Raw genomic sequence first — 24649 nt, 5'->3', positions numbered from 1 at the left:
CTACTTTTTGATGGACAAATATTCCCCATGAAAACATGAACATAACTTAAGTTGCCTAGCTAGTTACTAAATGTTACTGCGACAAACTGCGACTTTCTTGACTTGCCAAACTATCTTTTAAATTGACAAACATATCTGTAATTCATGGTGCGGGGATCAATAACTTATTTGTCTTTTGCCGTTGACCATTGTACATATTTTTTTCCGAAATAAGATCCCATGAGGGACACTGGAAGGGGAGGGACTATGTGTAGACTAGTCCGAAACCAAGATGGCAGACTTACTTACTTCAACTTGTCAAAGGCAGCGCACACCAGTTCCACTCCTTCCGTTCTTACCTTTCATAATAAAAGCCTTAGATATATACACTGAGCAACTGTTCACCAGAGGGAACTCATTCACTCAGCATTTCACGAAAGGGAAACTCAATAAGACAGTTTCCAGTAGTTTAGGCTATCAGACAGGCTGCCAGACGCTGCTCTGGGTCAATAGGAACCAGGTAGTAGGTCCTCTGCCTGCATGGATCTATTCACACCTTTTAGTGGTGTAGTATTTCACATTTGCGTGTCGTTCATTCGCCATGCCCTCTGGCGCATGAAGGCCTTAACAGGGATGTTGCTGTTGATTCTTTTAATGTAATTCTTCTGTGATGTGAGCTCCACAGATTAATTTTTCGTTCTGCTCCGCTGTATTGATCTGGCAGAGACAAATATCAAAAAAATATATGGGAGAATTGTATGGTCACATGTTAATGTTAGTGTCATTTAAAATCCAATGAGTATTTTGTCAGCACACAAAGGTTTTAAGTCTGCAAAACATATGTTGTGCAGTCAGTGTGCTGTGATTGTGATGTGATTGTGAAATATGCAAAGGTTTTTGTTGGCCCCTTCCCAGCGTGCAGACTCAAACACACTGGCACTTCCTTATCACAGGCGTGGCAAGACTTCATTGCTGCATCACAACTTTAAATATTCAGCCGTTTGCTGTTCAAAGCCCCTTTACATACCCCACAGCTTTAACTCATGCAACAGCATAACATATTGGCTTCTGCTAATTTGGATGATATCAACAGCAATAACCATGACATGAAATGTGCCTCACTTGTTCTCTAACTGTGTGAAGAGCATAATTTGTAATTTCCTAAAATATTTCCACCTATGTAAAAAAAAACAAAAAAAGGTATGTGGATATATGCGGCAAGATCTGTTTGATTTTCTTATCGATATAATCTGCAGCAATACAATCAACCAAAGTTGCTTGAACTTTTTTGTATTATTCCCACTGCCAAAGCCGTCCTAACAGCAGAAGACACGTTCAGGTTGACCTGCATCTTTGTAATTGTATGGTAGAACCAGCCTTTACAGACATACTTCTGCGTAGAGAGCTGATGGTATTGGCCACGACTGATTGTGTGGTTTCTTTATCACCTTCTAATAGTATTGGCAAATGCTTTTTGCTTCCGACAGGATTGACAAAAACAAATCTCTGATCTGCTTATATGCATGAGGACCCAATAAGACTGCTTGAAAAAAATGGGCTCTTGCGAGCTTTGTCCAACTCTAATCAAGTAATGTTGCACTAAGGGCAATTCGTTACTCTTCTGTTGAGCTGTTTCATACCAGTCTCCACCTGTGTGTTTTTCCGCCTGGCTGAGAGCCAAACTGAGACTGACTCCTCCACACCCACAATTGTGTCAACATCTACTTGTTCACGCGCTTTGACACTCCCTTTTTTATTTTTGTACCCTCAGCTGTCATGTGTACCCTAAATTAACCATACAAATTATTATTATCATCATTATTATCATAAGCACGTGGCTTTTGGTTGTCGTCTAATCAAGTGCTTAGTGCAGGTAACAACACCCTATTTATTTCATTAACTGAAATAAGTGATTCCCTCCTCAGCATATACCAATCTTATTACCAGTGTAAGACTGTGTGGCCAGCTTTCTGTCTCTAATAGGCCTATGATGCCACGTCTCATAATCTTGTCTGCCTTATGTGCGTTCGCTTCCAGAACAACATGGAGCTTCTCCTGCACAAACAAAAAAAATCCCATTTGGCTGAAGGTGTACACTATTCCTTAAAAACGCAGCTATGAATTAATCTTTAAAAGCTTTTGTATGCCCCTTCTTCTGCTGGGTTTTGTGTCGCAATTTGGAAGAAGGGGGAGTAGAAGGATGGTCATGTGTTAAAAGGGCTTGTCATAGATGAACACCTCGTGTCTTTAAGTATTGTGAAATTGGACAGATCTGTCATATTGTTTTATATTTGTACTTTGTCTCATACAACACCGCCTATACACACAGCCTGTGTCTTCCTACAGTAGGTGTCTTTTTAGAGAAATAGAGGAACACTTTTTATAAAGGTAAACACAATCATTCATAACAAAAATGACACAATGAAAAAGCAGTGGGGTCTAAGAAACAAATTCCACCAGCCAACACCTGTAGTTGCTTTGTTATTTCCCCCTAAAAGTGTTGTATCTGTGAACGAAGGCCAAATGTGACCCAATTTGCATACCAACATTGTATGCACATGCTATTTGCCGCGTGCTTCTCCTCTCGTTCTCCAGCCACACCACCAACACGTGCTGCAGATAGGCGTGCGGCGGGATCTACGCATTTAGCAGCCAACTGGCGCTGCGATTGCTGCCGATTGGCCAAGTCTCTGAGCCAATGAGGAGACGATCAAACCTCTCTTCAGCCAATCGCGGCGCCGCATCTCACCAGCACGTGTAGCGTCCGTTGGGCTCCGTGGGTACTGGTCGAGCGGGCTTGAAAATCTGACAAAGTAAACGAAACACGGGCAGAGATAGCAGCACCAGGGCGGGACAGCGCGTGTGTACACTTCTACTGTTGGCGTTTTAACGTTACTTCTTTACGACTTGAATTCGTTTGCTTCCTCTAAACGTTACCGTTTTGTTTTGACCGTTTTTGTGAATCCAGTTCTGCTCCGACTAGAAGGTAATATCTCTCTCCTCAGACTCTTTTCTGTTTTTAGTGAAAGTCTGCTGTTTGTCTGACTCCACTTATACATTGTTGCACATTAAATATGAGTAATGTGATATGATAGTAAGCTAGTTAACTTTAGTTCTTAACTTCTAACATTACGTATTTACTATTTCGGACTAGTTCAGGATCAAACCGTCGTATATTCTGTTTGTATTCATATTGTCTTTGTTTTTATTGCAAATATATCATAACGTCCAGTGGATAGCAAGTTAAGAGTTTTATAGTAATAGATTGATTAAGATGTAACGTCAGTAGGAGCTGAACGCGTCATGAAAACACGACTTCCAAAGCCAAAACACGCAGTAGGCTAAAGGTGTTTTTGCTGGTGAGGTTAGATGAGGTGGCGTACTTAAAGTAAACAGTGGACCAAAACATCTGTCCTCAGATGACCGACTTTATACACGAGCACTGAGCGCGCGCACACACATACACGTGCACACGCACACACACACACACACTCGCGTGTCTCTTTATAGGGTGACTATCGGAGAGTCGTGTCACTGCATGAGTTTGTTTGCTTCGTCATATAGGAGCAGGTCTTCCTCTGTGATAGTCTAAGAAGAATAGATCGGTTACCTTGTCACCATCTCCATTACATTGTGCTTGCTGAGACTTGGTGAACACATCACTCGCAGCTCTTTTTTTAATTACACTGCATGACATTGACAAAAGGATCGTGTTTGGTTGCTTTTGCTGTATATCGAGATCGCGATATGAAAACGGTTTATATACACTATGTTTAACTTAAGAGTAGGGCACTTTTATATAAATGCTTATTGCAATTGGAAGACATCAACAGATGTCTTTTAGTACACTGATAATATGATACTCAACCCTGGCTGTTGGATTTTGCCCAGTGTTGTTCTGTTTTGACATGATCATGTCTCTGTCTCCACAGATGAATTCATTGGGCAGTTCTTCCAAATGGCCGTCTTATGACTCGCTAAGCTCCACCTCTAGCCATCTCTTGAGTGAGAGCGAGCCGACTGAGGATGAAGCAGACGTCTTCTCAGAGGGAGAAGGCGACGGTGGAATGAGAAAGAGTCTCCCCGGTGACAGCGGGATCACACTCTCCGGAAAGTATCTGGGTTTCCCGGCTCATTCGGACCAGCTGCACTCGAGGTCCAAGAGCGAGCAGCCTGATCGCTGCTCTGACGATACCAAGCGTCCAGACCCAGCCTCCTCTCACGGAGCTGCCACGTTAGGCTCCTCTTCAGCGACACCCGGCGACCTGGCATTCGCACAGAAAGTGAGTGTCTTAAACCGATTTCCCAGGTCTTCCCTTATAGTATTTTTGTCAACCAAATAGCAGATCAGTCGTACTAAAACTAGATTTTTCTCCTTATTTTCTCAGTGCGCAGATTTGCGGAGGTTCATCTGTCCTTTGGTGGAACTTCTACACGGGTTGAAGACCGGGCGATTTGACAAAGGTATGTGGTTGAGCGATATCAAACATGATTTATCGTCGTTTAAGTTTTAGTGCTTGCTGTCAATGAAGCGTCTATTTGCCTTGACATTTGGGTGGTATCTTTTAATTGCTGCAGGTCTATCCAGTTTCCAGCAGAGTGTTGCCATAGACAGATTGCAGAGGATTCTTGGAATTCTCCAGAGGCCTGAAATGGGGTAAGACGAACACAAGTAGCGAGCCTAATATTGTGACAGTAGAGAAAATGGTGATATTGTAATGGTTATCCACACCCAGCTTTGTCGTTCATGCTTGTCGCCTAACTCCTTTTCTTTCTTTCTTTTTTCCTGCAGGGAGAGATACCTCCAAAACCTGCTGCAGATAGAGATGATGCTCAAGATATGGTTCCCTCAGGTGGCATTTCAGTCCACAGTTAAACCAAGCCAGACCAGCACTCCCAGTCTCCGACCACACTGGTGCCAAAACCAGCTCCACATGCCAGTTAAGGTGAGCTTCATAATGGATGTTCCCTTTGTTGACATATGACAGTGCCTTTACAAGCGTGCATTAATAACACCGTGGGCCTCGTGACTCTGAGATGTTAAAATACCAATACTAAAAGTTTAAAAGAGTGGTTTATGAGTAAATCTTGGGTTAGATTTCGTACCTCAACTCGGCTCAACTCAAGTTGTAATAAACTGTAGTTTTCTATTAAGGCCTTGGTTTCTTATGGTTGTTTTTTTTCCGCTACAGAAGAGAAAGCTGAGCTGGTCTGACCCCGAGGAACCCAGCAAAGTCCCAACAAAGCAGAAGTGCTATCAACACGGAAAACATGGGAGCCGCCAGGCTGCGACTCCACTTCCCACAGCTTCCACATGTCTACCAGGATCGCCTAAGAAGCAGAGAGCTCCAGAGGAAGGAACAGTTGAAGCTGAGCACGACTTTACATACAGCACTGTCACTTTAAGCAGGCCCTTATATTCAAGTAGCACGAGAGAAAATGAGAATCGGAGTCAGTCTGATATTGCTCTGCCCAGCGCTTGTGAAAGCCCGGCCACACAGGACAGCTCCGTGTCCTCCAGTGACATCATGACTACAACTTACTCGACTTAGCTGTCCTTAGATGCCCTCGCTACCACGTGGAGGTGCCACTGCATGAGTGAAGAGGGCGGACTTGATTACATAAGGATAAAGTTTGACGCAGAGCCAGTCTGTGATGGCTGCGAGGCATGTAAAACAAGATGAGGAGGAGGAGTAATGCAGTGGCACACTCGTTAACCCTTAACTCTCCGGTGTGTGTTTTTTGTTTTTTTTATATTACACCAGAGTTATTGCTCTACAATACCAGGAACTGTGTATTGTCTGTCTGTAAGAGTATCACTTTTTGTATACATTGACTTTTACAAAGTTAAAACCATGTTGGAAATACTTTTCATGTGTAATGTTTTAAAGCAGTCCGTGCTCTGTTTTGTATTTTTTCACATCATTGGAACGCACTTTGACAGTAATAGTATAGGGTTTCACAACACTTGTGAAAAACTTATATCGCTTTTATAAAAGTGAGGAAACACAGTTTAAGCTGAAAACATTAGTCAGTTGTCCATAAAATATTATTTTCCAGCAGAAATGCCCCATATTTGCTAGTTTCAGCTTCTTATATAAGAGGAACCGTTTTTTTTTTTTTTTTAGCCCTACTACACAGATGATTTAAAATGTAATTTAGGGAAAGTTACAACTGTATGTTGCCAGCTGACTGATTGTAACATATGGTGGAGCAAAGGCATGTAGCCGCTGCCAAAATGTGCCAAACCAAACCACATTATCATATCATATGCAACTTACTTCACTGTCACCACTTCTTTATTTATTACCACGTAACAAACATACACACACAACATTTTAGTTTCTATGTAAATAAGAATAAATGTAGTTGCACTTTTAGTTAAAGAGCAACATGTTGCACAGGAAATACCGCGACCTGACTGATCAATAAAGATTGAGGCAGTTGAGGAAATATGAGCTCCGTGGCTAGAAGTTAACATCAGTCAGTTACTCCATCAGTCAGTGAGTGAAAACTTAACATTTTATTACACAAGTGAGATTAAAGTGACTTTATTTTTATATTTTATGAACAGGCATAATATATTTGATCCCTTGTACATTGGAATGGATTTACCTGCATTTTGGATGATAATTTGTTAACATCAAAGAGTTGTGATAATACTTATTAAAGATGTTGAAGAGGATCAGTCCTTGAAAATGTTGATTCCATCGACAGGTGGATGCTTCACAGGTCCTTGAGACTTATTTAGATTCAATTTAGCTTATTGTTATTACAATTTCCCCACAAAATACCCCAAATGCAAGAACATTATGAGGGGAAGATCACTGACTTGCTGCTTCAAATTTGTATCACTCAACGCGCTTTACTATTATTTATATGCTACAGAATATCATGGGGATGTGATAAACTAGACTATTTTCATTCTCGAGCACATCACTTCTTTTCTTGATAGCATTTGGCCGCTTGCACCTCCACATTTTAAATCCGATATCATTCATGTTGAATGGTGTTTCATCTCTGGTGGTTTGTCACCAGTCAGCCTTACTTTTTGTTAGAACTCAAGGTAACCATAAACTTGCCGGAAAACTCCATCATTCGTCATTCAAACAGTATAATAATTATTTAATGATGGTAAAGTCTTTACCGTCATTCATCATTTCACCACATACGTCATTGCAAACCAAATGTGCTACTGTGTAGATGTAGCTGTAGAGTCATGTTATTTAAAATGGAAACTGTAGGTGGAGAACAATAGTGTAGTGTTGTTATGGAATATAAAAGGTGGAATCCCACAGCTCAGGTTTTGCTGTTCTATGTTACACAACTTTGATTTGTGCAATGGGAGAGAAACTGAACGTAGAGTCACAATATTATTCCCCAGTTGTACATTTTTCATTTTTCTTGTTTTTATTTTCATTTGTTTGATGCTCTTGCTTTGTTTCTTGTACTGAAATTGTCACTATTGGTGAGTGATTGATAAACACATATTTTCATATATTAATTGAATGGCGTGGTTCATATAAATACAGTATGTTTGTTGATTTCTGGAATGAAAAAAACACTGACAGTCCAAGCTTGTCTAAAGTCGGTCAGATTAATTACATTTGTTCTGTTTTTAACAATTAAAGTGTACAATAAAACATTTTTATTGTACATAAAAATAACTAAAAGTCAAAAAAACTAAAATAAACCAGAAGCTACCATTAACACGCAGCAGGTGGCGCTAGTAAATATCTACTTCCGCGGCACTGGGTGGCGCCATAATCATATCGTGTTTGCGGAAGTGTCCTTCATCTCTTCACTAGCACGAGTAAACAGACCTCCAGGATGTCGTTAGACGCTAAGTTTTAGCATATGTTAGGTTACATAAACGACTATTTATGGTACCGAACCTCACGGGGGATAAACTCTAGACCCACAAAGTGATTGGTAACACATCATACCGACTATTTAAGATTGTGTAAGCTTTCAATGTGCAGCTGATAGGCTGCTGAAGGCGATGATGTTCGTGCTACGTTCGGCTAGCATGCTAAGCTAAGTGCTAGCCCCCAGCTAACTTCGGTGGGTGTTTGGAATGGTAGAGCGCAGCGCGAGCTCCTCCGGACATGGCAACGGGAGCACGAGCCGCTTCTGGCGGCTCTCTGGAGTCAACTTTAGAGAAGAAGTTCAGAGGTGTCTCCAACACTATGGACTCGATCCAAGGACTCTCGACGTGGTGCATCGACAACAAGAAGTACCACAGTGTGATTGTGCGACACTGGATTAAGTGTTTGAGGAAATGTGAGTAACTAACTGACGTTACTGAGTGACCGGTTCTGAGGTTTGATTGTGGGTCCTTAGCTGCCCTCAACACTGGAGTATCAACCCGGAAAAGCACCAGAATCAGAACCGTTTATTATTATTTATACAAAGGAATCTGACTAGGTGACTGGTGCAGAACAATAAACATAATAGACATAATTTAAAAATATTACAATTTACGATATAATATATTAAACAAGCAAATAACAGTACGTTAAAACAAGTATATTATAAAAGTGGCAAGTGTATTTTATTGTCCTGTGGATGTCAGAGTCAGTCAGGGTCCCTAAACAAGCCCCAAAAGTCCCAGGTTCCCAGGTGTCAGTTGTGTTTTGGCAGTTTAATAGCTATACATTATTTTGCACCACTAAAGTGCAAAATATTTTAAAGCTGCTATCTGTCGTGATTTGTGCACAGGGGCCCAAAACAGCTAAATCCATCCAAGGTCCACTATTCTGTGTTGTGTTGTTCTTCTGAGCCGATGACCGTCACGTAGTTGCAATAATCTCATACTTTAAACAGTGTTGATGAATGAGCTTTATAGTGTACTGACTATAACTGACGGTTGAAGCAGATAAACCATGATCTAATTGTTTTAAATGTATCTCTAAAACAAAACATTTGCTGAAGGTGCAATAATCTTCAGTCTGGTAACTTATGATATCATCTGTTATTATGTTTTGGTATTTGATAGTGATGAATTGGTTGGCAATAAAGATAACCGATACACCAGTTGATGATGCTTTTGATGTTTTGCCAGGATGGTAGCAGAGGGAGTGATAAAGAGAGGCCGTTACATTTTATTTATACTCGCTAATCTAACCCAATTGAAAAGACTGAAGCATGAAAATGAATTCAATAGTCATTTGGCACTGCAAAGAGTTGGGAATACTGTTATTTTTCTATAACAGATGCAAATGAATAGTATATTTGGGATGTAGAACATTGCCTTTCAATATTTTCCGAATGTGAAGGAAGGAATTTGCCATATTACTGGTGGAGCAGCCAAAGTTGCCAGTTTAGATTTACAGATAATAAGTTAAGAAAATTGTACAAAACATGTAATTAATCTTTTAAGAGCAAGAAAAGCCAACATTTACCAAAGGGTATATAAAGATACAAATACACAGCTCTTCCCAGCGTTGTACCTTGTGTGGCGTTCACAAGCGCTCTCTCTGTTGAGTTGAGGTGTTGAATCAATCACCGTCTTTGTTTCTGCATCTGTTCGGTGGTTTGTCTTTGTGTCGCATGCTTCTTAATGTGGACAACACACGGTCCTAAAGACGGATCATAGAGTTTGTCACGGGTCTTCTGAGACGTTGTCTTTTTGTTGGCCTTGGTTGCATAGCTGTTTATTGGGTATGTTTTGTCATTCAAAAACAAATATTGAATGAGCCTTTACTACAGGATTTGGCAATATGTAACTTGTAGACCTTTTTTTCTGTGTATGTGTTTAAACGGTGTTTAAGAGGCCTGCTGCTGGAGTTGTTAAAGAAAATGTTTTTCATAACATAAGTGAACAAAGTCAACTCTTGAGATGGTTAAAAGTCTTCAACTCAAACATGAAGTCTGCCGATATAGTTGTAAAATATACATGTTGTTGCAATAAGTAGAGATTGATTACATGAAGAAGTCTACACTTAACAATTAAAATAACAAAAAAATCAAAATGACAGACAAAACGACAATGAACATGGTGGTTAGTTGAGCCCTTAAAGAATACAATACATCCACAAGAATCATTTAACAGAGTTCAATAAGCTTTTTGGTGATTAGTTTCAACAACATTCTCTGATGCTTTTTGATTTCCTGTGTGACGTTTGATAGAGGGTTAATGACCTTAAAGGGGGAAAACTGCTAACGCAATAGTTGTATTTTTTAATCTAACCTGAAGAGCTCCTTGTTGTTTTAAATTGAGAATCGTCTGGTTTCTGTCATAGAAACAGGTGTTGATTTTAAATACAATAAAGTAAATAGGTGATTGACCCACTTGCATTTATTGTGATTTATGCAGGAAACTATATTTTGTGTTGTGACTGAATTTAGTGTGTTTTGTTTTTATTATTCAATTTGTGCACTTACAGACGCCAAAGAAAATGGCCAATAGGTTTATAATACATTTTAACAGGTACTGATGCACAACATGAATATGTGTTGTATTGTTGTTCGTGTTAAACGTTGTTTAATGTCTCGAGAAAAGACATTTTCTTCTGCTCTTCTTCGCCGCGGTTGACCGTTGACTCTGGTTTTCCTCCCGTATGTTTGTAAAGAGCGAGGAGGCCGTGCCTCGTTGTTGTCTGTCTTTCAGATCGCGGTTTGTGTTTCAGGAGTGTGTTGTGAGTTTCAGTTTAAATGTAGTTTGAATAAGTCTCTGCTTCTGTTCTGCTGGATAGATCACACATGTACTAATATCAATGTGATACATATTTGTAGCTGTCAGATTGCTGTTCATTGACTTGATAGCGATGGTGTTTTGATGAACACTTGAACACAAATGACTGAGTACCTGTAGATGTTTGGTTTGTCCTGTTTTGTAGTTAAAAAGTTAAAACTCCTGAAGTTTGAGTAAGAAACTCTTTTTTTTTTTCTTTTTTTTTATCTCCTGGAGGATTTAAATGAGTCAACGGAAACTGTGTTTGCAGGGATTTACCTCTTTGTGTACATATACTGGCTGTGAGTTTCTCAATGGTGGTTTTTGAAGATGTGATGGTTCAACCTTCGGTCACAGTCGATGTTTAAAGTGCTTAGTTTGCACCGTGATAAAGTGTGTTTGTTTTAAACAAGATAGTCACTTTCCTTGAGGTCTTTTTTGCAATGTGTTGCATTGCAGTGCACTAATTGGATCTATTAATTGAGTTATTTATCATTTGTATGGTTGCTCGTTATTCCACAGTACTTTAAATGCACTGAATTATGTGTGTAGCACATTTACCAGTACAGATTACACAGAACGTTTGGTCCGATCATCAGGTTTGTTCACACATTCCTTGATGAGATAATTACATTACGCAGTTTGAGTTTGATTCTTTCTGTGAATTAAAGAAAAGGTTTTGTGGGAAAAGCTGTAGTCAGTCAGTAAAGTGTAAATAAAAGTATTGATTTGGAGTCTGAACCAGAACTTTAAATTTGTGTGTGTGTGTGTGTGTGCGATTATTTCACTCCCTCTCTTGAAATCTCTTTCTTTTTGTGTGATGTGATGGTGCGTCGTGTGATGCTGGTTTAATGTCATGTAGCCATTGATCTCTTGCATGACTTTCTCTTTCTTTCTTCTGACCACTTTGGATCTCTAATAAAAACAAGTTTATTGATTGATCAGTCACAATTTTAATAACTCATGAATGGTTGTTATCATATATGCGTCTGTCAGAGTGATTCATTAATTGTCATTTGTTAAGTAAACATACCAAACATTGTAGATTTACAGCTGTTTACAGTTTGCAAAATGAATTTGTTTTGATTTGTTTTTGCTGATACTTTGTTTAGGTTCTGGTTATAAGTGATGGATGCTTCTCATTTTGGACATTTTACATAGTAGACGATTAGTCGGTTAATCATAATAATAGTCGATATATTGCAGCACTTCTGATATCTACAAATGTTTGAAATCTGTTGAAAGATATTGGCCTCTTTGCCGACCAGTCAAACTAACCCGATTGTCTCTCTTTCCTCTAACAGCTGATCCCTCGCACAGACTCAACCTTTTTTACGTCGCCAACGATGTTATTCAGAACTGTAAAAGGAAAAATGCCATCGTTTACCGCACGGCGTTCGCCGAGATGCTCCCTGAAGCCTTCTTGCTGGTCAAGTAAGTCGTTGGTAGAGATGTGGTGTTGTGCTCTGTCAGCAGTTACTGTCATTGTCTGTTCCTTATGTGAGGAGTCCTGATACATGATGATACATGATGATACATGCACATACATGCACCTGATACATGATGATACATGATGATACATGATGATACATGCACCTGATACACTGTACATCTGATACACTGTACAGATATACTGATACACTGTACATCATGTACTGATACACTGTACATCATGTACTGATAGACTGTACATCATGTAGAGATATACTGTTTGTGTATTTTGCCCTCGTCTTTCTCTTCAACCTCATCTTTTGCCGTCGTTGTCTCCTCTGTCCTTGTTTTTATGTTTTATTCATTCAATGAATTGCCTCACACATAAAACACGACCGTCATTACAACAGCGCCATATAAATTGCTTCGCTCCATCCTTTCTTATTCTGTCATTCCTTCTCCTTTCTCCAGCAATGAAGCTGACCCCAAAGTAGTTAAATCGGTGGAGAGGATACTGACCATCTGGGAGGAGAGGGGTGTGTATGCAGGGACTCTTATCACTGAGCTCAGGAGCAGCTTAGTCAAAGAGGAGTCTCCTCCTGAGACACCTGTAGAGCAAAAAAGTGAGTCTCTCTTTATGAATACCTCATTACAACACCAATCTTGCAAAGTTTATATTTTATTTAAATTTTGTAAACTTCTTTAAACACATTAGATCCAGACTTTACACGCACTGTGGTTTCACTAGTCACAGTATGTTGTTATTCTATTAGCTACTATAGTTTATTCATATGTAACCCTGTTTTTACCATGTCTGACATTATATTTAATTATATTCTATTTTCTTATCAAAATACTAAGATTGCACACACGTGTGGGACGCTAATTATTTTGCTGTTTGATGTGATCTCTTATTTTTTAAAGCTCCAGTTGAGTCTAAAGCAGATCTACACTCCAAGATTGTTGCTGAGTTTGTGGTAAGAAAGACTTTAAAGCTGAAGCAAACTAAACTCTCACTGAACTGCAACATTGTTCATTTACAAATTAAGCTAATAAAATCTTTTATGCTTGCAGTTGCCCCTTTTTCTCTCTCCTTTAATCTAATGTTTTGTTGGTCTGCTCCCCCTGCTTTAGCCCCAAGCACTAGTGGAGGAGCTGTCCAAGTACAAGAAGTCTCTGGAGGAGGTGGACCAGAGGGAGAAACAGCTGGCAGCTATGAGGATCGACATCTGCAGCTCTGATGCCCTCAAGAGACTCAAAGGTTCCTGCTTCAGTCTTCTTCTACCGTTGTATCGTTGGTTCTACTGCAACACACAGATGAGTCCTGGTTTCTCTCTTGCATTGCCTGAATACTCATCCTTACATGCCTTATTCTCACAGATAAGGCCGGAGGAAAGAAATTCTCCAAGGACTTTGAGGAAGGAAGTGCACAGCTACAGGAGTTTGTTAAGTTCTTTGACAAACAAATCGAAACAGGGCCCCCTGTCATGGAGGCCCTCAGGAACGCAGATATCTTCTACGAGATGCAGTACAAGGAGGTCAAGATTGTTGCTAATGTGAGTGTATTTGTGGTCAGATATTTGTTGAATCACTCGACCTGGCACAGCGACACAATGGTGGATATGTAAGGAAAGCTGAAGACAGCGTTGGAGAGAGAGAGAGAGAGGTAGAGAGAGAGAGAGGTAGAGAGAGAGAGAGAGGTGGAGAGAGGTAGAAGTAGAGAGGTAGAGAGAGAGAGAGAGAGATGGCATATGAATAAAATTGAGTGAGAGGGGTTATAAGTGCAGGTAAATATGGATTATAGCAAACATACAAATTAATTTGTTGAGCACAGAATAGATTTGTTTTTGCTCAATTATTTAACTGCGTATAATTTCTCTTCAAATTGTGATTTATGGGCTTGCAAAATATATTGTTCTGTGCTCCAAATCTCCCAGTGCTCACTCAGGCATAAATTTAAAGCCATAAAGTTGGTGCATAAAAGCTTTTAGTGGACAAGGACGATTCAAAAGCAGCACTCCATGATATATGTACAGTAGACACATCATAAGTACAATAGTTTAAACTTATTAACTGTGACATGACAGGAAGGTCCACAGAGGAAGAAATATACAGAAATATAATTAAAATGACTAATGTGCTGACTCGACATGAGAAATAACAGTGATATTTAATCATTTTCTGGGTTGTGAGTTGACTTGTAAGCTGGCTATAAAAGCTGTTGGTGGGCCGTGTTTTGTTTTGCTTTTCACGACTGACGCTCCGTGACTTCTCCTCTCAAGGCCTACCAGACGTTTGCCAACCGCGTGTCCCATCTGAAGCGTAAGCTGGACACCCTGAAGGCCAACCTGCCGGACCTGGATGAGTCGCCCATCCCCTCGCCCTCTGCAGACGCACCGTCTCCGAGCGGATCGGAGTCCCCTTTCCGTGGTCTGGAATTGGCCCATCCCGATTCAGACCTCGATGGCTGCGCTATGGACGATGAGGCCGAGCCGCCGGCCCCGAGCCCTCTGTCCTCACCGGGAGGGTCCCCCAAACACACGGCGACGCTCGGGCAGAATGACAACCGCGAAGTGGAAGACATGGAGCTCTCTGAGGAAGAAATTGACGGCGGTGGCATTATAGGTGAGGAGTGGGCTGCTGATTAGCGACTTAAAAGGGGCAGTTCACCCCAAAATCTAAAAATACATATTTTCCTTCTTAACTGTTCTGGTGTTGAGTTGCCTTGTTTTGGAGATATCGGCCAAAGAGATGTCTGCCTCCTCTCCAAAATAATGGAACTTTAACTCAACAGTAATGTCTTCTTCCAAAAATCATGACCCGGTTTCTCAAGATAATCCACAGACCTTGTTGTGAGCAGTTCTATGTAGGAACTATTTTCTTTTTCTACCGAAGCCAAGTGCATCACCGTGCAGAAGGAAGCGTGCATCTACTCATGGACGAGAGGCTTGTGTTTATAGTCTATAGCTCACCAATACTGCTAACTCGCCTAGCAACAACTGAGCTAGCAAATGCTACTGCTCAGCCGAGGAGGACGCAAGAAATGTTTACATCTCGATCTGTCGCGAGCTCAAGCTTCTCGTCTGCGTGGTGATACGGTCGGCGAATGTAGTTCGGTAGAAAGAAAATAGTTCCTACGTGAAGCTGCTCACGACAAGGTCTGTGGATTATCTTCAGTCACCAGGTCATGATTCCTGGAAAGAGACATTGTTGTTGAGTTTTGCAAATGTGTTTTTGAGCACCACATGCTAAGGGCCATATAGTCCCATTATATTCTAGAGAAGGCCGACATCTCTATAATAATAATAGGCAACTCGCACCAAAACAATCTAGACTGACAAATAGCACTACAGGTAAGAGGAAAGAAATGTATTTTTAGTTTGAACTTTCCCTTTAATGACTGACCGCACAGTGAGGGCTATTTAAGCGCAATATTAATAAATGCTGAATGTGTCTGGCAGTGTTATTATGTGCAGAGAATGTTTTGAAATAATGAAAATGAGAAGCACACAACTAAAAATAGACGAGTGAATCATGCAGAAAAGTCGCACAGAGCTCCGATCACAGCCTTCACATGTCAACGAAGACGATCCAAGTATTCCTTCCAGTGTGTGCTCCAGCCAATTTGGCTCCAGCACTTTCCCCACCCGTAGAGCCATCTAATTAAAATCAGATCCAGTTCCACCACTGCAGACCGCCACGTGTCTGCTGTTCTAGTACATCTTGTGTCCAGGTAAACACCTGCTGCTTACCTTATATATGATCTTTGTTAATAACCACACTCAACTCTGATGGGTTGAATGTATTAGTTTACCAGTATGTATGTATGTATGTATGTATGTACATGCACTTACATTTTGTATTTGTTAAGGATTTACACGTTTGTTTAGCTTTGAGCTGAAACTGGACATCTAGTATTTATCATCTCATAGAGGAAAACAATCAATTGATTACTTGAGAATATAATCAACAGATTAATTGATAGTGGAAATATGTATTTTTTGCTGCCGTTCATTATTTAAACATTACACATAATATCTTACAGACAGTACAAGATTGTTTTTCATTATGATGTCGGGATGTTAAGAAGTTTTGTATTTGAACTTGGTTGCTCTTTTTCTTAATCTCATTCTTTTGATGGATGACTTGTGTATTGCAATTTTGTTTTCCACAGAAAGCTGGACTGTTTCATTGCTTTTGGCAGCATTATCCACTCTATTCATTTATTAGCATAGACTTCCTGGTCTCATAAATTATCTGCGCTTGTAGAAAAACAATGACAAAATAAATTGTGTTTCATAGAGTACATATCTAATAACATCAAACTCTCTCTCTCTCTCTCTCTCTCTCTCTCTCTCTCTCTCTCTCTCTGCTGGATTTTTCTCCTCAGTGGAGGAGCAGAGTGAATGCCGCACCGACCAAAAGCTATCCACTTCAAAAACAGAGACATCAGTGGCAATAGAGCAGCCTGTCACACAGGTCACGGCCCCCGTAGCGGTCCCTGTAGCGGCCCCTGTAGCGGCTCCTGTAGTGGCCCCTGTAGCGGCTCCTGTAGTGGCCCCTGTAGCGGCTCCTGTAGAGGCCCCTGTAGCGGCTCCTCTAGTGGCTCCTGCAGCAGCAGTGGAAAGTGTCGACCTGGGTAAAATTGGCTCCATCCTCAACAGTTTAAACTCCGTCATGAAGAACACGGGTGAGCTGGTGGCTATTCAAGCATCACAATTCATTTTCTTTCAAAAGAAAATGAATTGCAAAAAGAGTATTTATTATGCCATGTACCTCATAAGAAAAAGAAAATCTTAGCCCTGGTGACTGAGAGGTGTTTCTCAACGCCTGCAGTGAACTAACTTTGCAAATGAGCCTTTAAATATCTGCAACATAGAACTGAATAAGTCTGAATTCTGATTTACCGTTGTTGTCCCACACAAAAGATGATCCCAGCATCTTCCTGTAATAGTTCTGAATTCTCCGAAATCAAAAAGCACTTCCCGTCTAATTGATCAGTTATGATGGTTTTTAAGTGAGTGTCCCTCTTTGTCTCCCAGGACCATTAGTGGAGAGTCCTCCTGCAGCTGCTCCTGCTGGCCCCTCAATGAAGACTACACCTGCTGTCTCTGTGGCCCCTCAGGATGCCAGTTCACTGGTTAAGCTCCTCTCAAAGGTGGACGTGAGTCCTTCCGACCTCATCGGCGCTCTCTCCAAAGTCCAGGGTGAGAATAAGGAGTCCTTTGTTTGATTCTAAAAACAAAAAAAAACGTTATTTTGTGCCATGCAAGGTTGCTTAAAATAGATTTCTATACTCTCCATTTCTTCACTTAGGCATCACTTCTCTTCTGAAAAGCCCCGCTGCAAATGTCTCCTCAGACTCCTCCAGAACAGGCAAGGTTCCTCCTTCTCCCTCATCCACATCTGCTTCAGCAGTACCCTCTCAGAGCCCGTCTCTCTCCTCTGTCGCACCTGAGCCTTCTGCACACAGCGCCACTGCTCGGCAGAGTACAAGCTCTCAAGCCCCCTCCCAGACTCCCAACCCGGCCTCTGCCCTGGTCCAGGCTCTCCATAGAGAAATGGATTTGACAACGGAGACAGAACCGTCCCTGTCTTCTAAGAGTTTAGAGTCTAAAATCCACAGCTTCCTGCAGGGCAACCCCGCTTTCAATGCATTTGGCATCGGTCTTTCGACTACAAACCCGGCGCCGGGAGGAGATAACCTCAGCCCGGTAACTGGGACAGACACCCAGGGTGGGACTCCGGTGCGGGATGAGGGCGGGGGCACCCCAACTCAAGATGAGATCATGGACAAGCATTTACCGGTCCCATTCACTTCCAACGCAAATCAGTCGTCGATCGGAGAAACTCTTAAAGCGGCTCCTGTCCCATACCAGAACAGCAGTCAGCAGAACCGCAACAATCCCCAACAGCCGGCTCACCTGCAGCCCGGCGTGGCTCAGAATGGGCAGCTCTACCAGCCGTACCCGTACGGCAAACACAAGATGTCCGAGCACGGCATCACTGCACCTGTTGCACATTACCAGCAGTTTTCTGCCCAAACAGGAGGGCCAATGCCTGGAGAAAGAGCCCCAGGCAGCGCCGGTAGCACACAGACAATGGAGGACTTTCAAAGGGTGAGTGAGAGGGGTTGGTATGGTGACGCTCACCCAGAGGGGAACTCTCAGCAGCCCAGGGGCTACAACGTGACGGCGCCTGGAGGGGCTGGAGAAAACAACAGGTCAGGACTTTATCCGTACCAAACGGAGAAATTTCAGGAACCTCAAGAGTTTCCCTGCCAGCAGGGCGCCTCCGCTTCCCCTGATTTCTTCAGAGGCAACCTCCCTCCTGTCCCAAAGTTCCCTCTCCCTCCTCCCGCGCCCGGCGGTATGATGATGCCGCCGAAGCAGCAGCAGCAGCAGCCGGGGCCCGGCGCAGACCGAGGCGAGGGGATGGGGGCCAGAGGCGACAGTGTCATCAGCGGGATGGTGGTCCACGACCATCAACACAAATCCATATTTCATCCCGATCAGTCGCTGTATGAGCACGACCGACCTCCTCCTCCTCACCCTGAGGATTTCCCCCCTCACCCAGACGACCTCCGTTACCAGGACGAGCACCATCACCGCGACGCACTTTTCTTTCCAGACGACGCTTACCACCACCCAGAGGATCCGTACTACGGACCAGGCAGCCCGCCGCACCACTTCCCCAGAGTTCGGGGGCGCCTCACTCCCCCTCGCTCACCCTCAGAGGACCCTTACTACACCCCTGACTACCAGCGGCACAGCCCCCCTCCTCCGCACTACACTCCGAGGAGGCCTCCACCTCATTTTGAAATCCGTCATCCCGGTCTACGGCCTCCACATCGGCCTCCCCTCCCGGGACACCACCCGCACCCCAGAGGCCCCCCACGCGCACCATTTCCTCGGTTCCACGGCCCCAACCCAAGGTTAAGAGGCAAGCGTCCGGGTCCAAGAGGAGGCGGAAATCCGGGTCCAATGTTCCCCCCGAAAAGACCCTTTCCACCCCCGCGGTACTGACCGGACATGTAGCTTTGAGCTCTTCAGATCTCTGTGGACGTCACGAGGGCGGGGCGGGGCTTTTTAAGACTGTTCAGTAACTTGCTAGTCACTCAGTGTTGAAGTATATACGCTGCCATGAGAAACCTGTGAACATCCGGGTGCAGATACTGAGGGGTGGGCATCTGGAGACGAAGCAGACTGACTCATACTGAAGAAGAATCCATTCAGCAGCTACCAGATGAAACGTGTGAATGGCGGAGAATTTAAGGACGTTGAGGAGAACAAGAGACAACAAGCAGGAGAGGGAAGAGAAATGTGAGGCTCTGAGAGGGCTGCTGAGCTGAAGAGTGAAGACCGAAGAGAAGATTAAAGAAAATAAGAGGTGGATATCTATATAATTCACTTTTTGTGTTGTTTGCCCCAGTAGGAAGCATTGCATTCTATATCTGTAATTTGAGCGTGAGTTTGGCAAAGGCCAGAGTGTGTGCATGGTACGCGTGTGCATGTAACAAAAGAATGTAGTTGGTGCAATGTTTCCGCTGCTATTTAGTTTTTCAGTGAGCGGTTTTGACTGCTTCTCTTCATATCAGCAGCCCCCCCCCCCCCCCCCCCAAGTAGCTTTTGGTAAAACATCAATTTCAATCAAATCACTTTGGGTATGAAGAACTGAGTGTATGTTATAGAAATTACGTTTCTTCTACAATACTCGTGAACATATTCAGGGAAATTTATATTTCATTGTTCCAACTCCGAATGTGATCTATTTGTGAAGCGATGCTTTCTCGACCAGTGCGTGAGATCCCTGCGGCGATATTTTCACGTCTCGTTAAGTTTCCTCGGAGGAGAGCGGCACATGTCTACTCAGAGTGAGAGGGAGAGAGAGAGAGAGCGGTGTGAGAGGTATTTTTTATTTTTTTTTCTGCCTCCAACACCGATGCAGAAGAAGTGCATTTTTGGAGGGGATGAAGATGCTCGTCTTCAGTTTCGTTTTACTTGTACTGATTAATAAAAATCTGAGTTTGAAAAACTGTGTTGTTGTTTTTTTCCCCTCTTTCATCCTTTGACTGTTGCATCACCGCCCTGAACTATTAGTCATCACCTATACATAACATTTAAGTGTTTTAATGAGTTTTATGCAATCATGCTTTCTATTTGAGGCAACAGTTAATCACTATTTTGAGACTAAATTTGTCAAAATTCAAAGTGTCACTTTCCTATTGCGTGTAACATACCAGATAGGTCAAAGAATACAAACAGGCCTCACACTTATGTTCATTTACCGTATTTAAATGGTAACTAGTTAAATATAAAGGATTATGTTTTAATGAAGACGCTGCCGTTTGAAAAGAAAAGTAAAAAATTTCACAGGTCACATTAAAATCCCTAACAAATAGTTTTTGCTCTATTTATATAGTGAATGTTGTTTTAAACTAGAGCCACGGGCTGATTAACAATTCCCTTAAATGTGTGAATGTTCCTGTTTGATATCAGCTGATTTGTTTAATTGGTCATTAGTTTCAACGGCTTTCTCAGACCACAGTCAACTGAAGTGACCCTGAAAGTCTTTATAGCTTATTTAGTAGTCGATAGAAGACAGACAAGTCTTTGTTTAGCTTTTTATTTCTTTTGCAATTTAACATTCGTGGTTTTAATTTGGCCAGAAAACCATAATAGATTTGCTGACTGGTACTTTCAGTGAAGTCTATTACGGTTGAACTTATTCTCCAGTGATTTCATTGTTAAAACATTTCTTATGTTAGTCTTCTCTTTGAAACTCTAATGATTTATTTATTCTTTGAATTATAAATCATCTTTTCTTTCAGGCAGTTAAATGTCTACCAACCGTATCTATATGAGGCTTCACTGCCTCTGTGAATATGAAGTATTCAAGCTTGGTCCCACTTTTAAATCCTTCCCCACATTCTCTTTACTGTTTTCTGTGCCGCTGTTGTGATGAACACATTTCCAGTTGAGGCGTCACTGTTTCCCTTTTGGGAAAACAGATGTTTGTTTCCCTCGTGGCACTAGAAGGCTTCCTGACTCCCAAATATTCCTGTCTCTTTAATGGAAGAGGGGAATGTTAGGGACTTTAATCCGCACTGACTCCATATGGGGAACCAACAAAGTGATTATCAGTAAGATTGATTAGGCAATTACCAAAGAAGTATTAAAGTTCTGCTTGATTAATTAATTTGCACACAAAAAATCTAATGTTAATTAGATGTTTGGACTTGAACACCCGAGTACCTTGTTGCATATTAATCTATTTTTTATTTTATGCTCTAAAAATAAGTAGATTTCATGATTTCTTCTTGGAGGCTCTAAATTAATTGAAACATCAAATCAACCCAATTAAGTTAATCTTATTCTCCCAAACTTAGATTGATCTGGATTCGGTTAGTTTAGTAAAGAAACAAATAGTAAACCTTAACAAGTAACCCGCAGGAATTAATGTTTTACGTTCACACTTCAGCTTTGATTGCTTTAATTGCTTTAATAAGGCTCCAACTGATTCATTAATTCGGCTGAGATTGGCTTTAATTAAGACTAATCATTACAGCTTTTCGTTGAGGAAAATTTGTATGGATTTTAACCAGACTCGTGCAACTTTGCAAAACCCGTTGTTAGATGAAATGATCAAAGGGAAATACAAGTAAAATCAACACATTTCAGTTTATTCGACTTTTTTTTTTTGCGTAATAAAGTAGGGCGGCATTATTTCGCGGAATGTATTATTAGGAGTCGGGAAGCGGTGAATCAGATAAACATGATACATGTTACTGGTGATAAACAGCGCAATAAGTTCAGGTGAGCCAACCGTCGCCAGATGTCAGTAGATCTTTCCAGGATCACTTTCACTTTACCGGGCTGCTTTGAGAGGCGAGGAGCAGCCATAGCACCAAATGTATATATAGATATCTATACATATATAGATATACTATAGAGCGAGATTGTTGATGTCATTTATTGCGCTAAAAACACTGAAGTGCGTCATGATAATTCACATTTTATTTGTGTATCCTGAGTTAGAAATAATGTGTTATTTCTTAGACAAATCGTCTCTTCCCTTGAATTTTAACCTATTTCCTGTTTCATCCCCTCCTTCCTCCTGTCGCTATCCTCAGGGACCCAGAGCTTCACTTTGATGTGTCTGATGTGATGGGAACCTTTTCCAAACGTTAACTGAGAGGAGGGGGGGTCGATGCTGTGGTGGCTCACCCCTTTGAATCCTGCACAGCTCTCCCAGTGATGGCTCGTCTCTTCATGGTCTGACACCAATGAGTAAGCCCTCCAGTTGAATACATAAGAAACGGAGTGCCACCAGCAGGAAATGTATTGTACTAAAACAATCAGTACAAAGGTTTGGGAAAATAAAATGTTTCTTTCTTTCTCTGTTTGTTTAGGAGGAAGGAGGGGGGGGGGGGGGTTGGACAGAGAGGCCCATGTGAGTAAGTACATTCAGTATTATTAGATATACTTTTTTTTAAAACATATTCTCTCACTCATATACAATCACCTCAGGTTGCTCTCAACAAACCCAGGTATTCACATGTCTCCAATATGTAGCCTACAAGATGTCCATTAAATGCACGTTGTTGTGAAATAAAGAATTGTTGTTCATATCAAAATAAAACGAGGTTGTGTGTTTATTTATTCATAATATCTCATAACAAGGCATATGCATCAGCTGTGTCCTGTCAGAGCCATTCATCTCCGCAATGTCAGCCTCTCCTGGAGCTAAGAAAAAACGTTCTGACAAATTTGAAATTGGAGACACATTGACTTCACTACAGAAGAAAAAAAGGAAGACCCTTGATGACCTCGATCAGGCTGTTTGTGGAGTATTTTACTGCTCCAGGAAACACTTCATGTCATTCAATTAAACCCAGTTGTGGAATCTCAAGTACTGTACTTAAGTACAATGTGAGGTACTTGTACTGGACTTTAGTATTTCCATTTCATCTAATCCATTCTAAGAAATATATCGTACTTTTTACTCTCCTACATTTATTGAACATCTGTAGACTTGTGAGTTTATTAAGATTTTTCATACAAAACATATGACCACTTTTTAAATTACGAATCATTTGTTCCCTTAAAAAAATCTTCTTATACTCCTATAACTCATTTCCAATCTTGTTTCCTAGATTTAAAAATAGTCTGCCTGCAGTTAAATGCAGTATTTTCCAAAAATCAAGTTTCATTTTTCATGAAATGCGCCTTATACATCCTTGTTTAAATGTGTTCATTTTAGAACTTTTAGGACTCAAATAAAGGCAGACATGCACTCAAAGAGATTGAACTTCCCAACAGGCCTATATGAAGTATAGTTAAGTAGTAGTTAAGAGTAGCTGCACCTCAACCAGTTGCAACAGTAAAATGCTCCTTGCACATGAATCCACCAGTAATAGTAATCCAACAATAGAGTCCTTATATAAAACGATGACACTGGTCCTTCTACAGCACTATTACTGTTGATACTTAAAGACAATTAGCTTTTTATTGGAGTTTTTTTTTTGCATTGTTGTATACTTTTACATCCGCATTCTTCCTCCACCACTGTTTGAATCACGAAACCCCATTTAAATTCCCAGATATCTTTGTCATCGTCATCCACATTCTTAAAGCAATAAACACGAGCACCGGCATCAACTGTGTTGCACCTCGTCACCAGATGTCGTTGTTGGTCACACGAAGAAATTAAAAAATTAAAAGAAAACGACATCCATTGTGAAAGAGACACAGATACGTTTTTTTGAATCGTCTAACATTTATTTAAATGAGGTTAAAGTCAGATGAATGGCTGCCTGCGCTGTGGGTTTATATTGGGGTTGGAGGGCGGGAGGCAGATAGGATTTAGTGACTGCTGGCAGATGGCCGCCTTAGAATAAGAGACAAGCCGAGGAGACATTCTGCTGTTGGAAATAAATAAATGAAGGGTTCTGTGGTCGCAGGTTTGACGTGTTTTCTTTTTTTAAATAAACGCTCTAATGTTGCTGGAGCCGAGCACGACCAGATCGTGACTCCTTTGAAGTGTCACCGTGTGCGCAAGTCGGGTGTGTGCAGCCTCCTGCGTGTCATGTGGGCTCATTGTTTACATGCTGTCGAGATTTCACACAGAGGGCGTGTGTGTCCCAGATTACGGTCCGTGCATGTACGAGCGTATTCATTGAAAACATGTTGCTGTTTCATTTTTTGTTTTGTTTTTTTACTCGGAGAGAGAATATCGTGGCCGTGATAGTGTGTCACGAGTTGAGTATAGACCCATTTCAGCACCATGGCCAGCTCCACGACGAGAACAAAAGGCGGATTTGCGTCGCTTGATGTCAGGGACCGTCTGCTTTTTAACCGTCCATAGGAAAAACGAAGAATTAGATAAATCCCTCAGATAACCCCCCCACCTCCTGCCTTCTTTAGAGATCTATCTTTTTAAAATCTTTTAGCCACATTTGATTACCTTATATCTAACATTACCTGACATATAGTGTATTTTTGCTGTATGCCTCAAGCTTAAAGTGCCTTTAAGCTTGATTTTAGTCTGCATGTTTGTGTTTCA

At 41.5% G+C, this 24649-nt stretch overlaps 2 protein-coding genes across 3 annotated transcripts; both read left to right on the top strand.

Moving 5' to 3' along the window:
• The first annotated feature begins 2776 nt into the window (after positions 1-2776).
• ciarta (circadian associated repressor of transcription a) lies at positions 2777-6664 on the top strand. Its single transcript, XM_076105484.1, has 6 exons — positions 2777-2965; positions 3912-4262; positions 4368-4443; positions 4558-4636; positions 4772-4925; positions 5172-6664. The coding sequence occupies exons 2-6, from the start codon at positions 3912-3914 to the stop codon at positions 5529-5531; spliced, it is 1020 nt and encodes a 339-aa protein (XP_075961599.1). The 5' UTR covers positions 2777-2965; the 3' UTR covers positions 5532-6664.
• Positions 6665-7766: 1102 nt separating this feature from the next.
• On the top strand, positions 7767-22726 carry rprd2a (regulation of nuclear pre-mRNA domain containing 2a). 2 transcript variants are annotated; one of them, XR_012957605.1, is made up of 11 exons: positions 7767-8262; positions 11959-12088; positions 12557-12708; positions 13010-13062; positions 13220-13346; positions 13466-13641; positions 14368-14710; positions 16476-16775; positions 17128-17292; positions 17402-19474; positions 22218-22726. XR_012957605.1 is itself a non-coding variant. In XM_076105483.1 (10 exons), the coding sequence occupies exons 1-10, from the start codon at positions 8088-8090 to the stop codon at positions 19108-19110; spliced, it is 3330 nt and encodes a 1109-aa protein (XP_075961598.1). In that variant the 5' UTR covers positions 7767-8087; the 3' UTR covers positions 19111-20119. The 2 variants fall into 2 exon arrangements, 1 of the variants encoding a protein (XP_075961598.1); XM_076105483.1 differs by lacking the exon at positions 22218-22726 and having other exon boundaries at positions 17402-20119.
• The last annotated feature ends 1923 nt before the right edge of the window (positions 22727-24649 follow it).

The sequence above is a fragment of the Anarhichas minor genome, unplaced genomic scaffold (genome assembly GCF_050575085.1).
Source record: "Anarhichas minor isolate MPS153535 unplaced genomic scaffold, ASM5057508v1 ptg000033l, whole genome shotgun sequence".
In the NCBI taxonomy this organism is placed as follows: Eukaryota; Metazoa; Chordata; class Actinopteri; order Perciformes; family Anarhichadidae; genus Anarhichas; species Anarhichas minor.
This window is presented reverse-complemented; position numbering and strand designations above follow the sequence as displayed.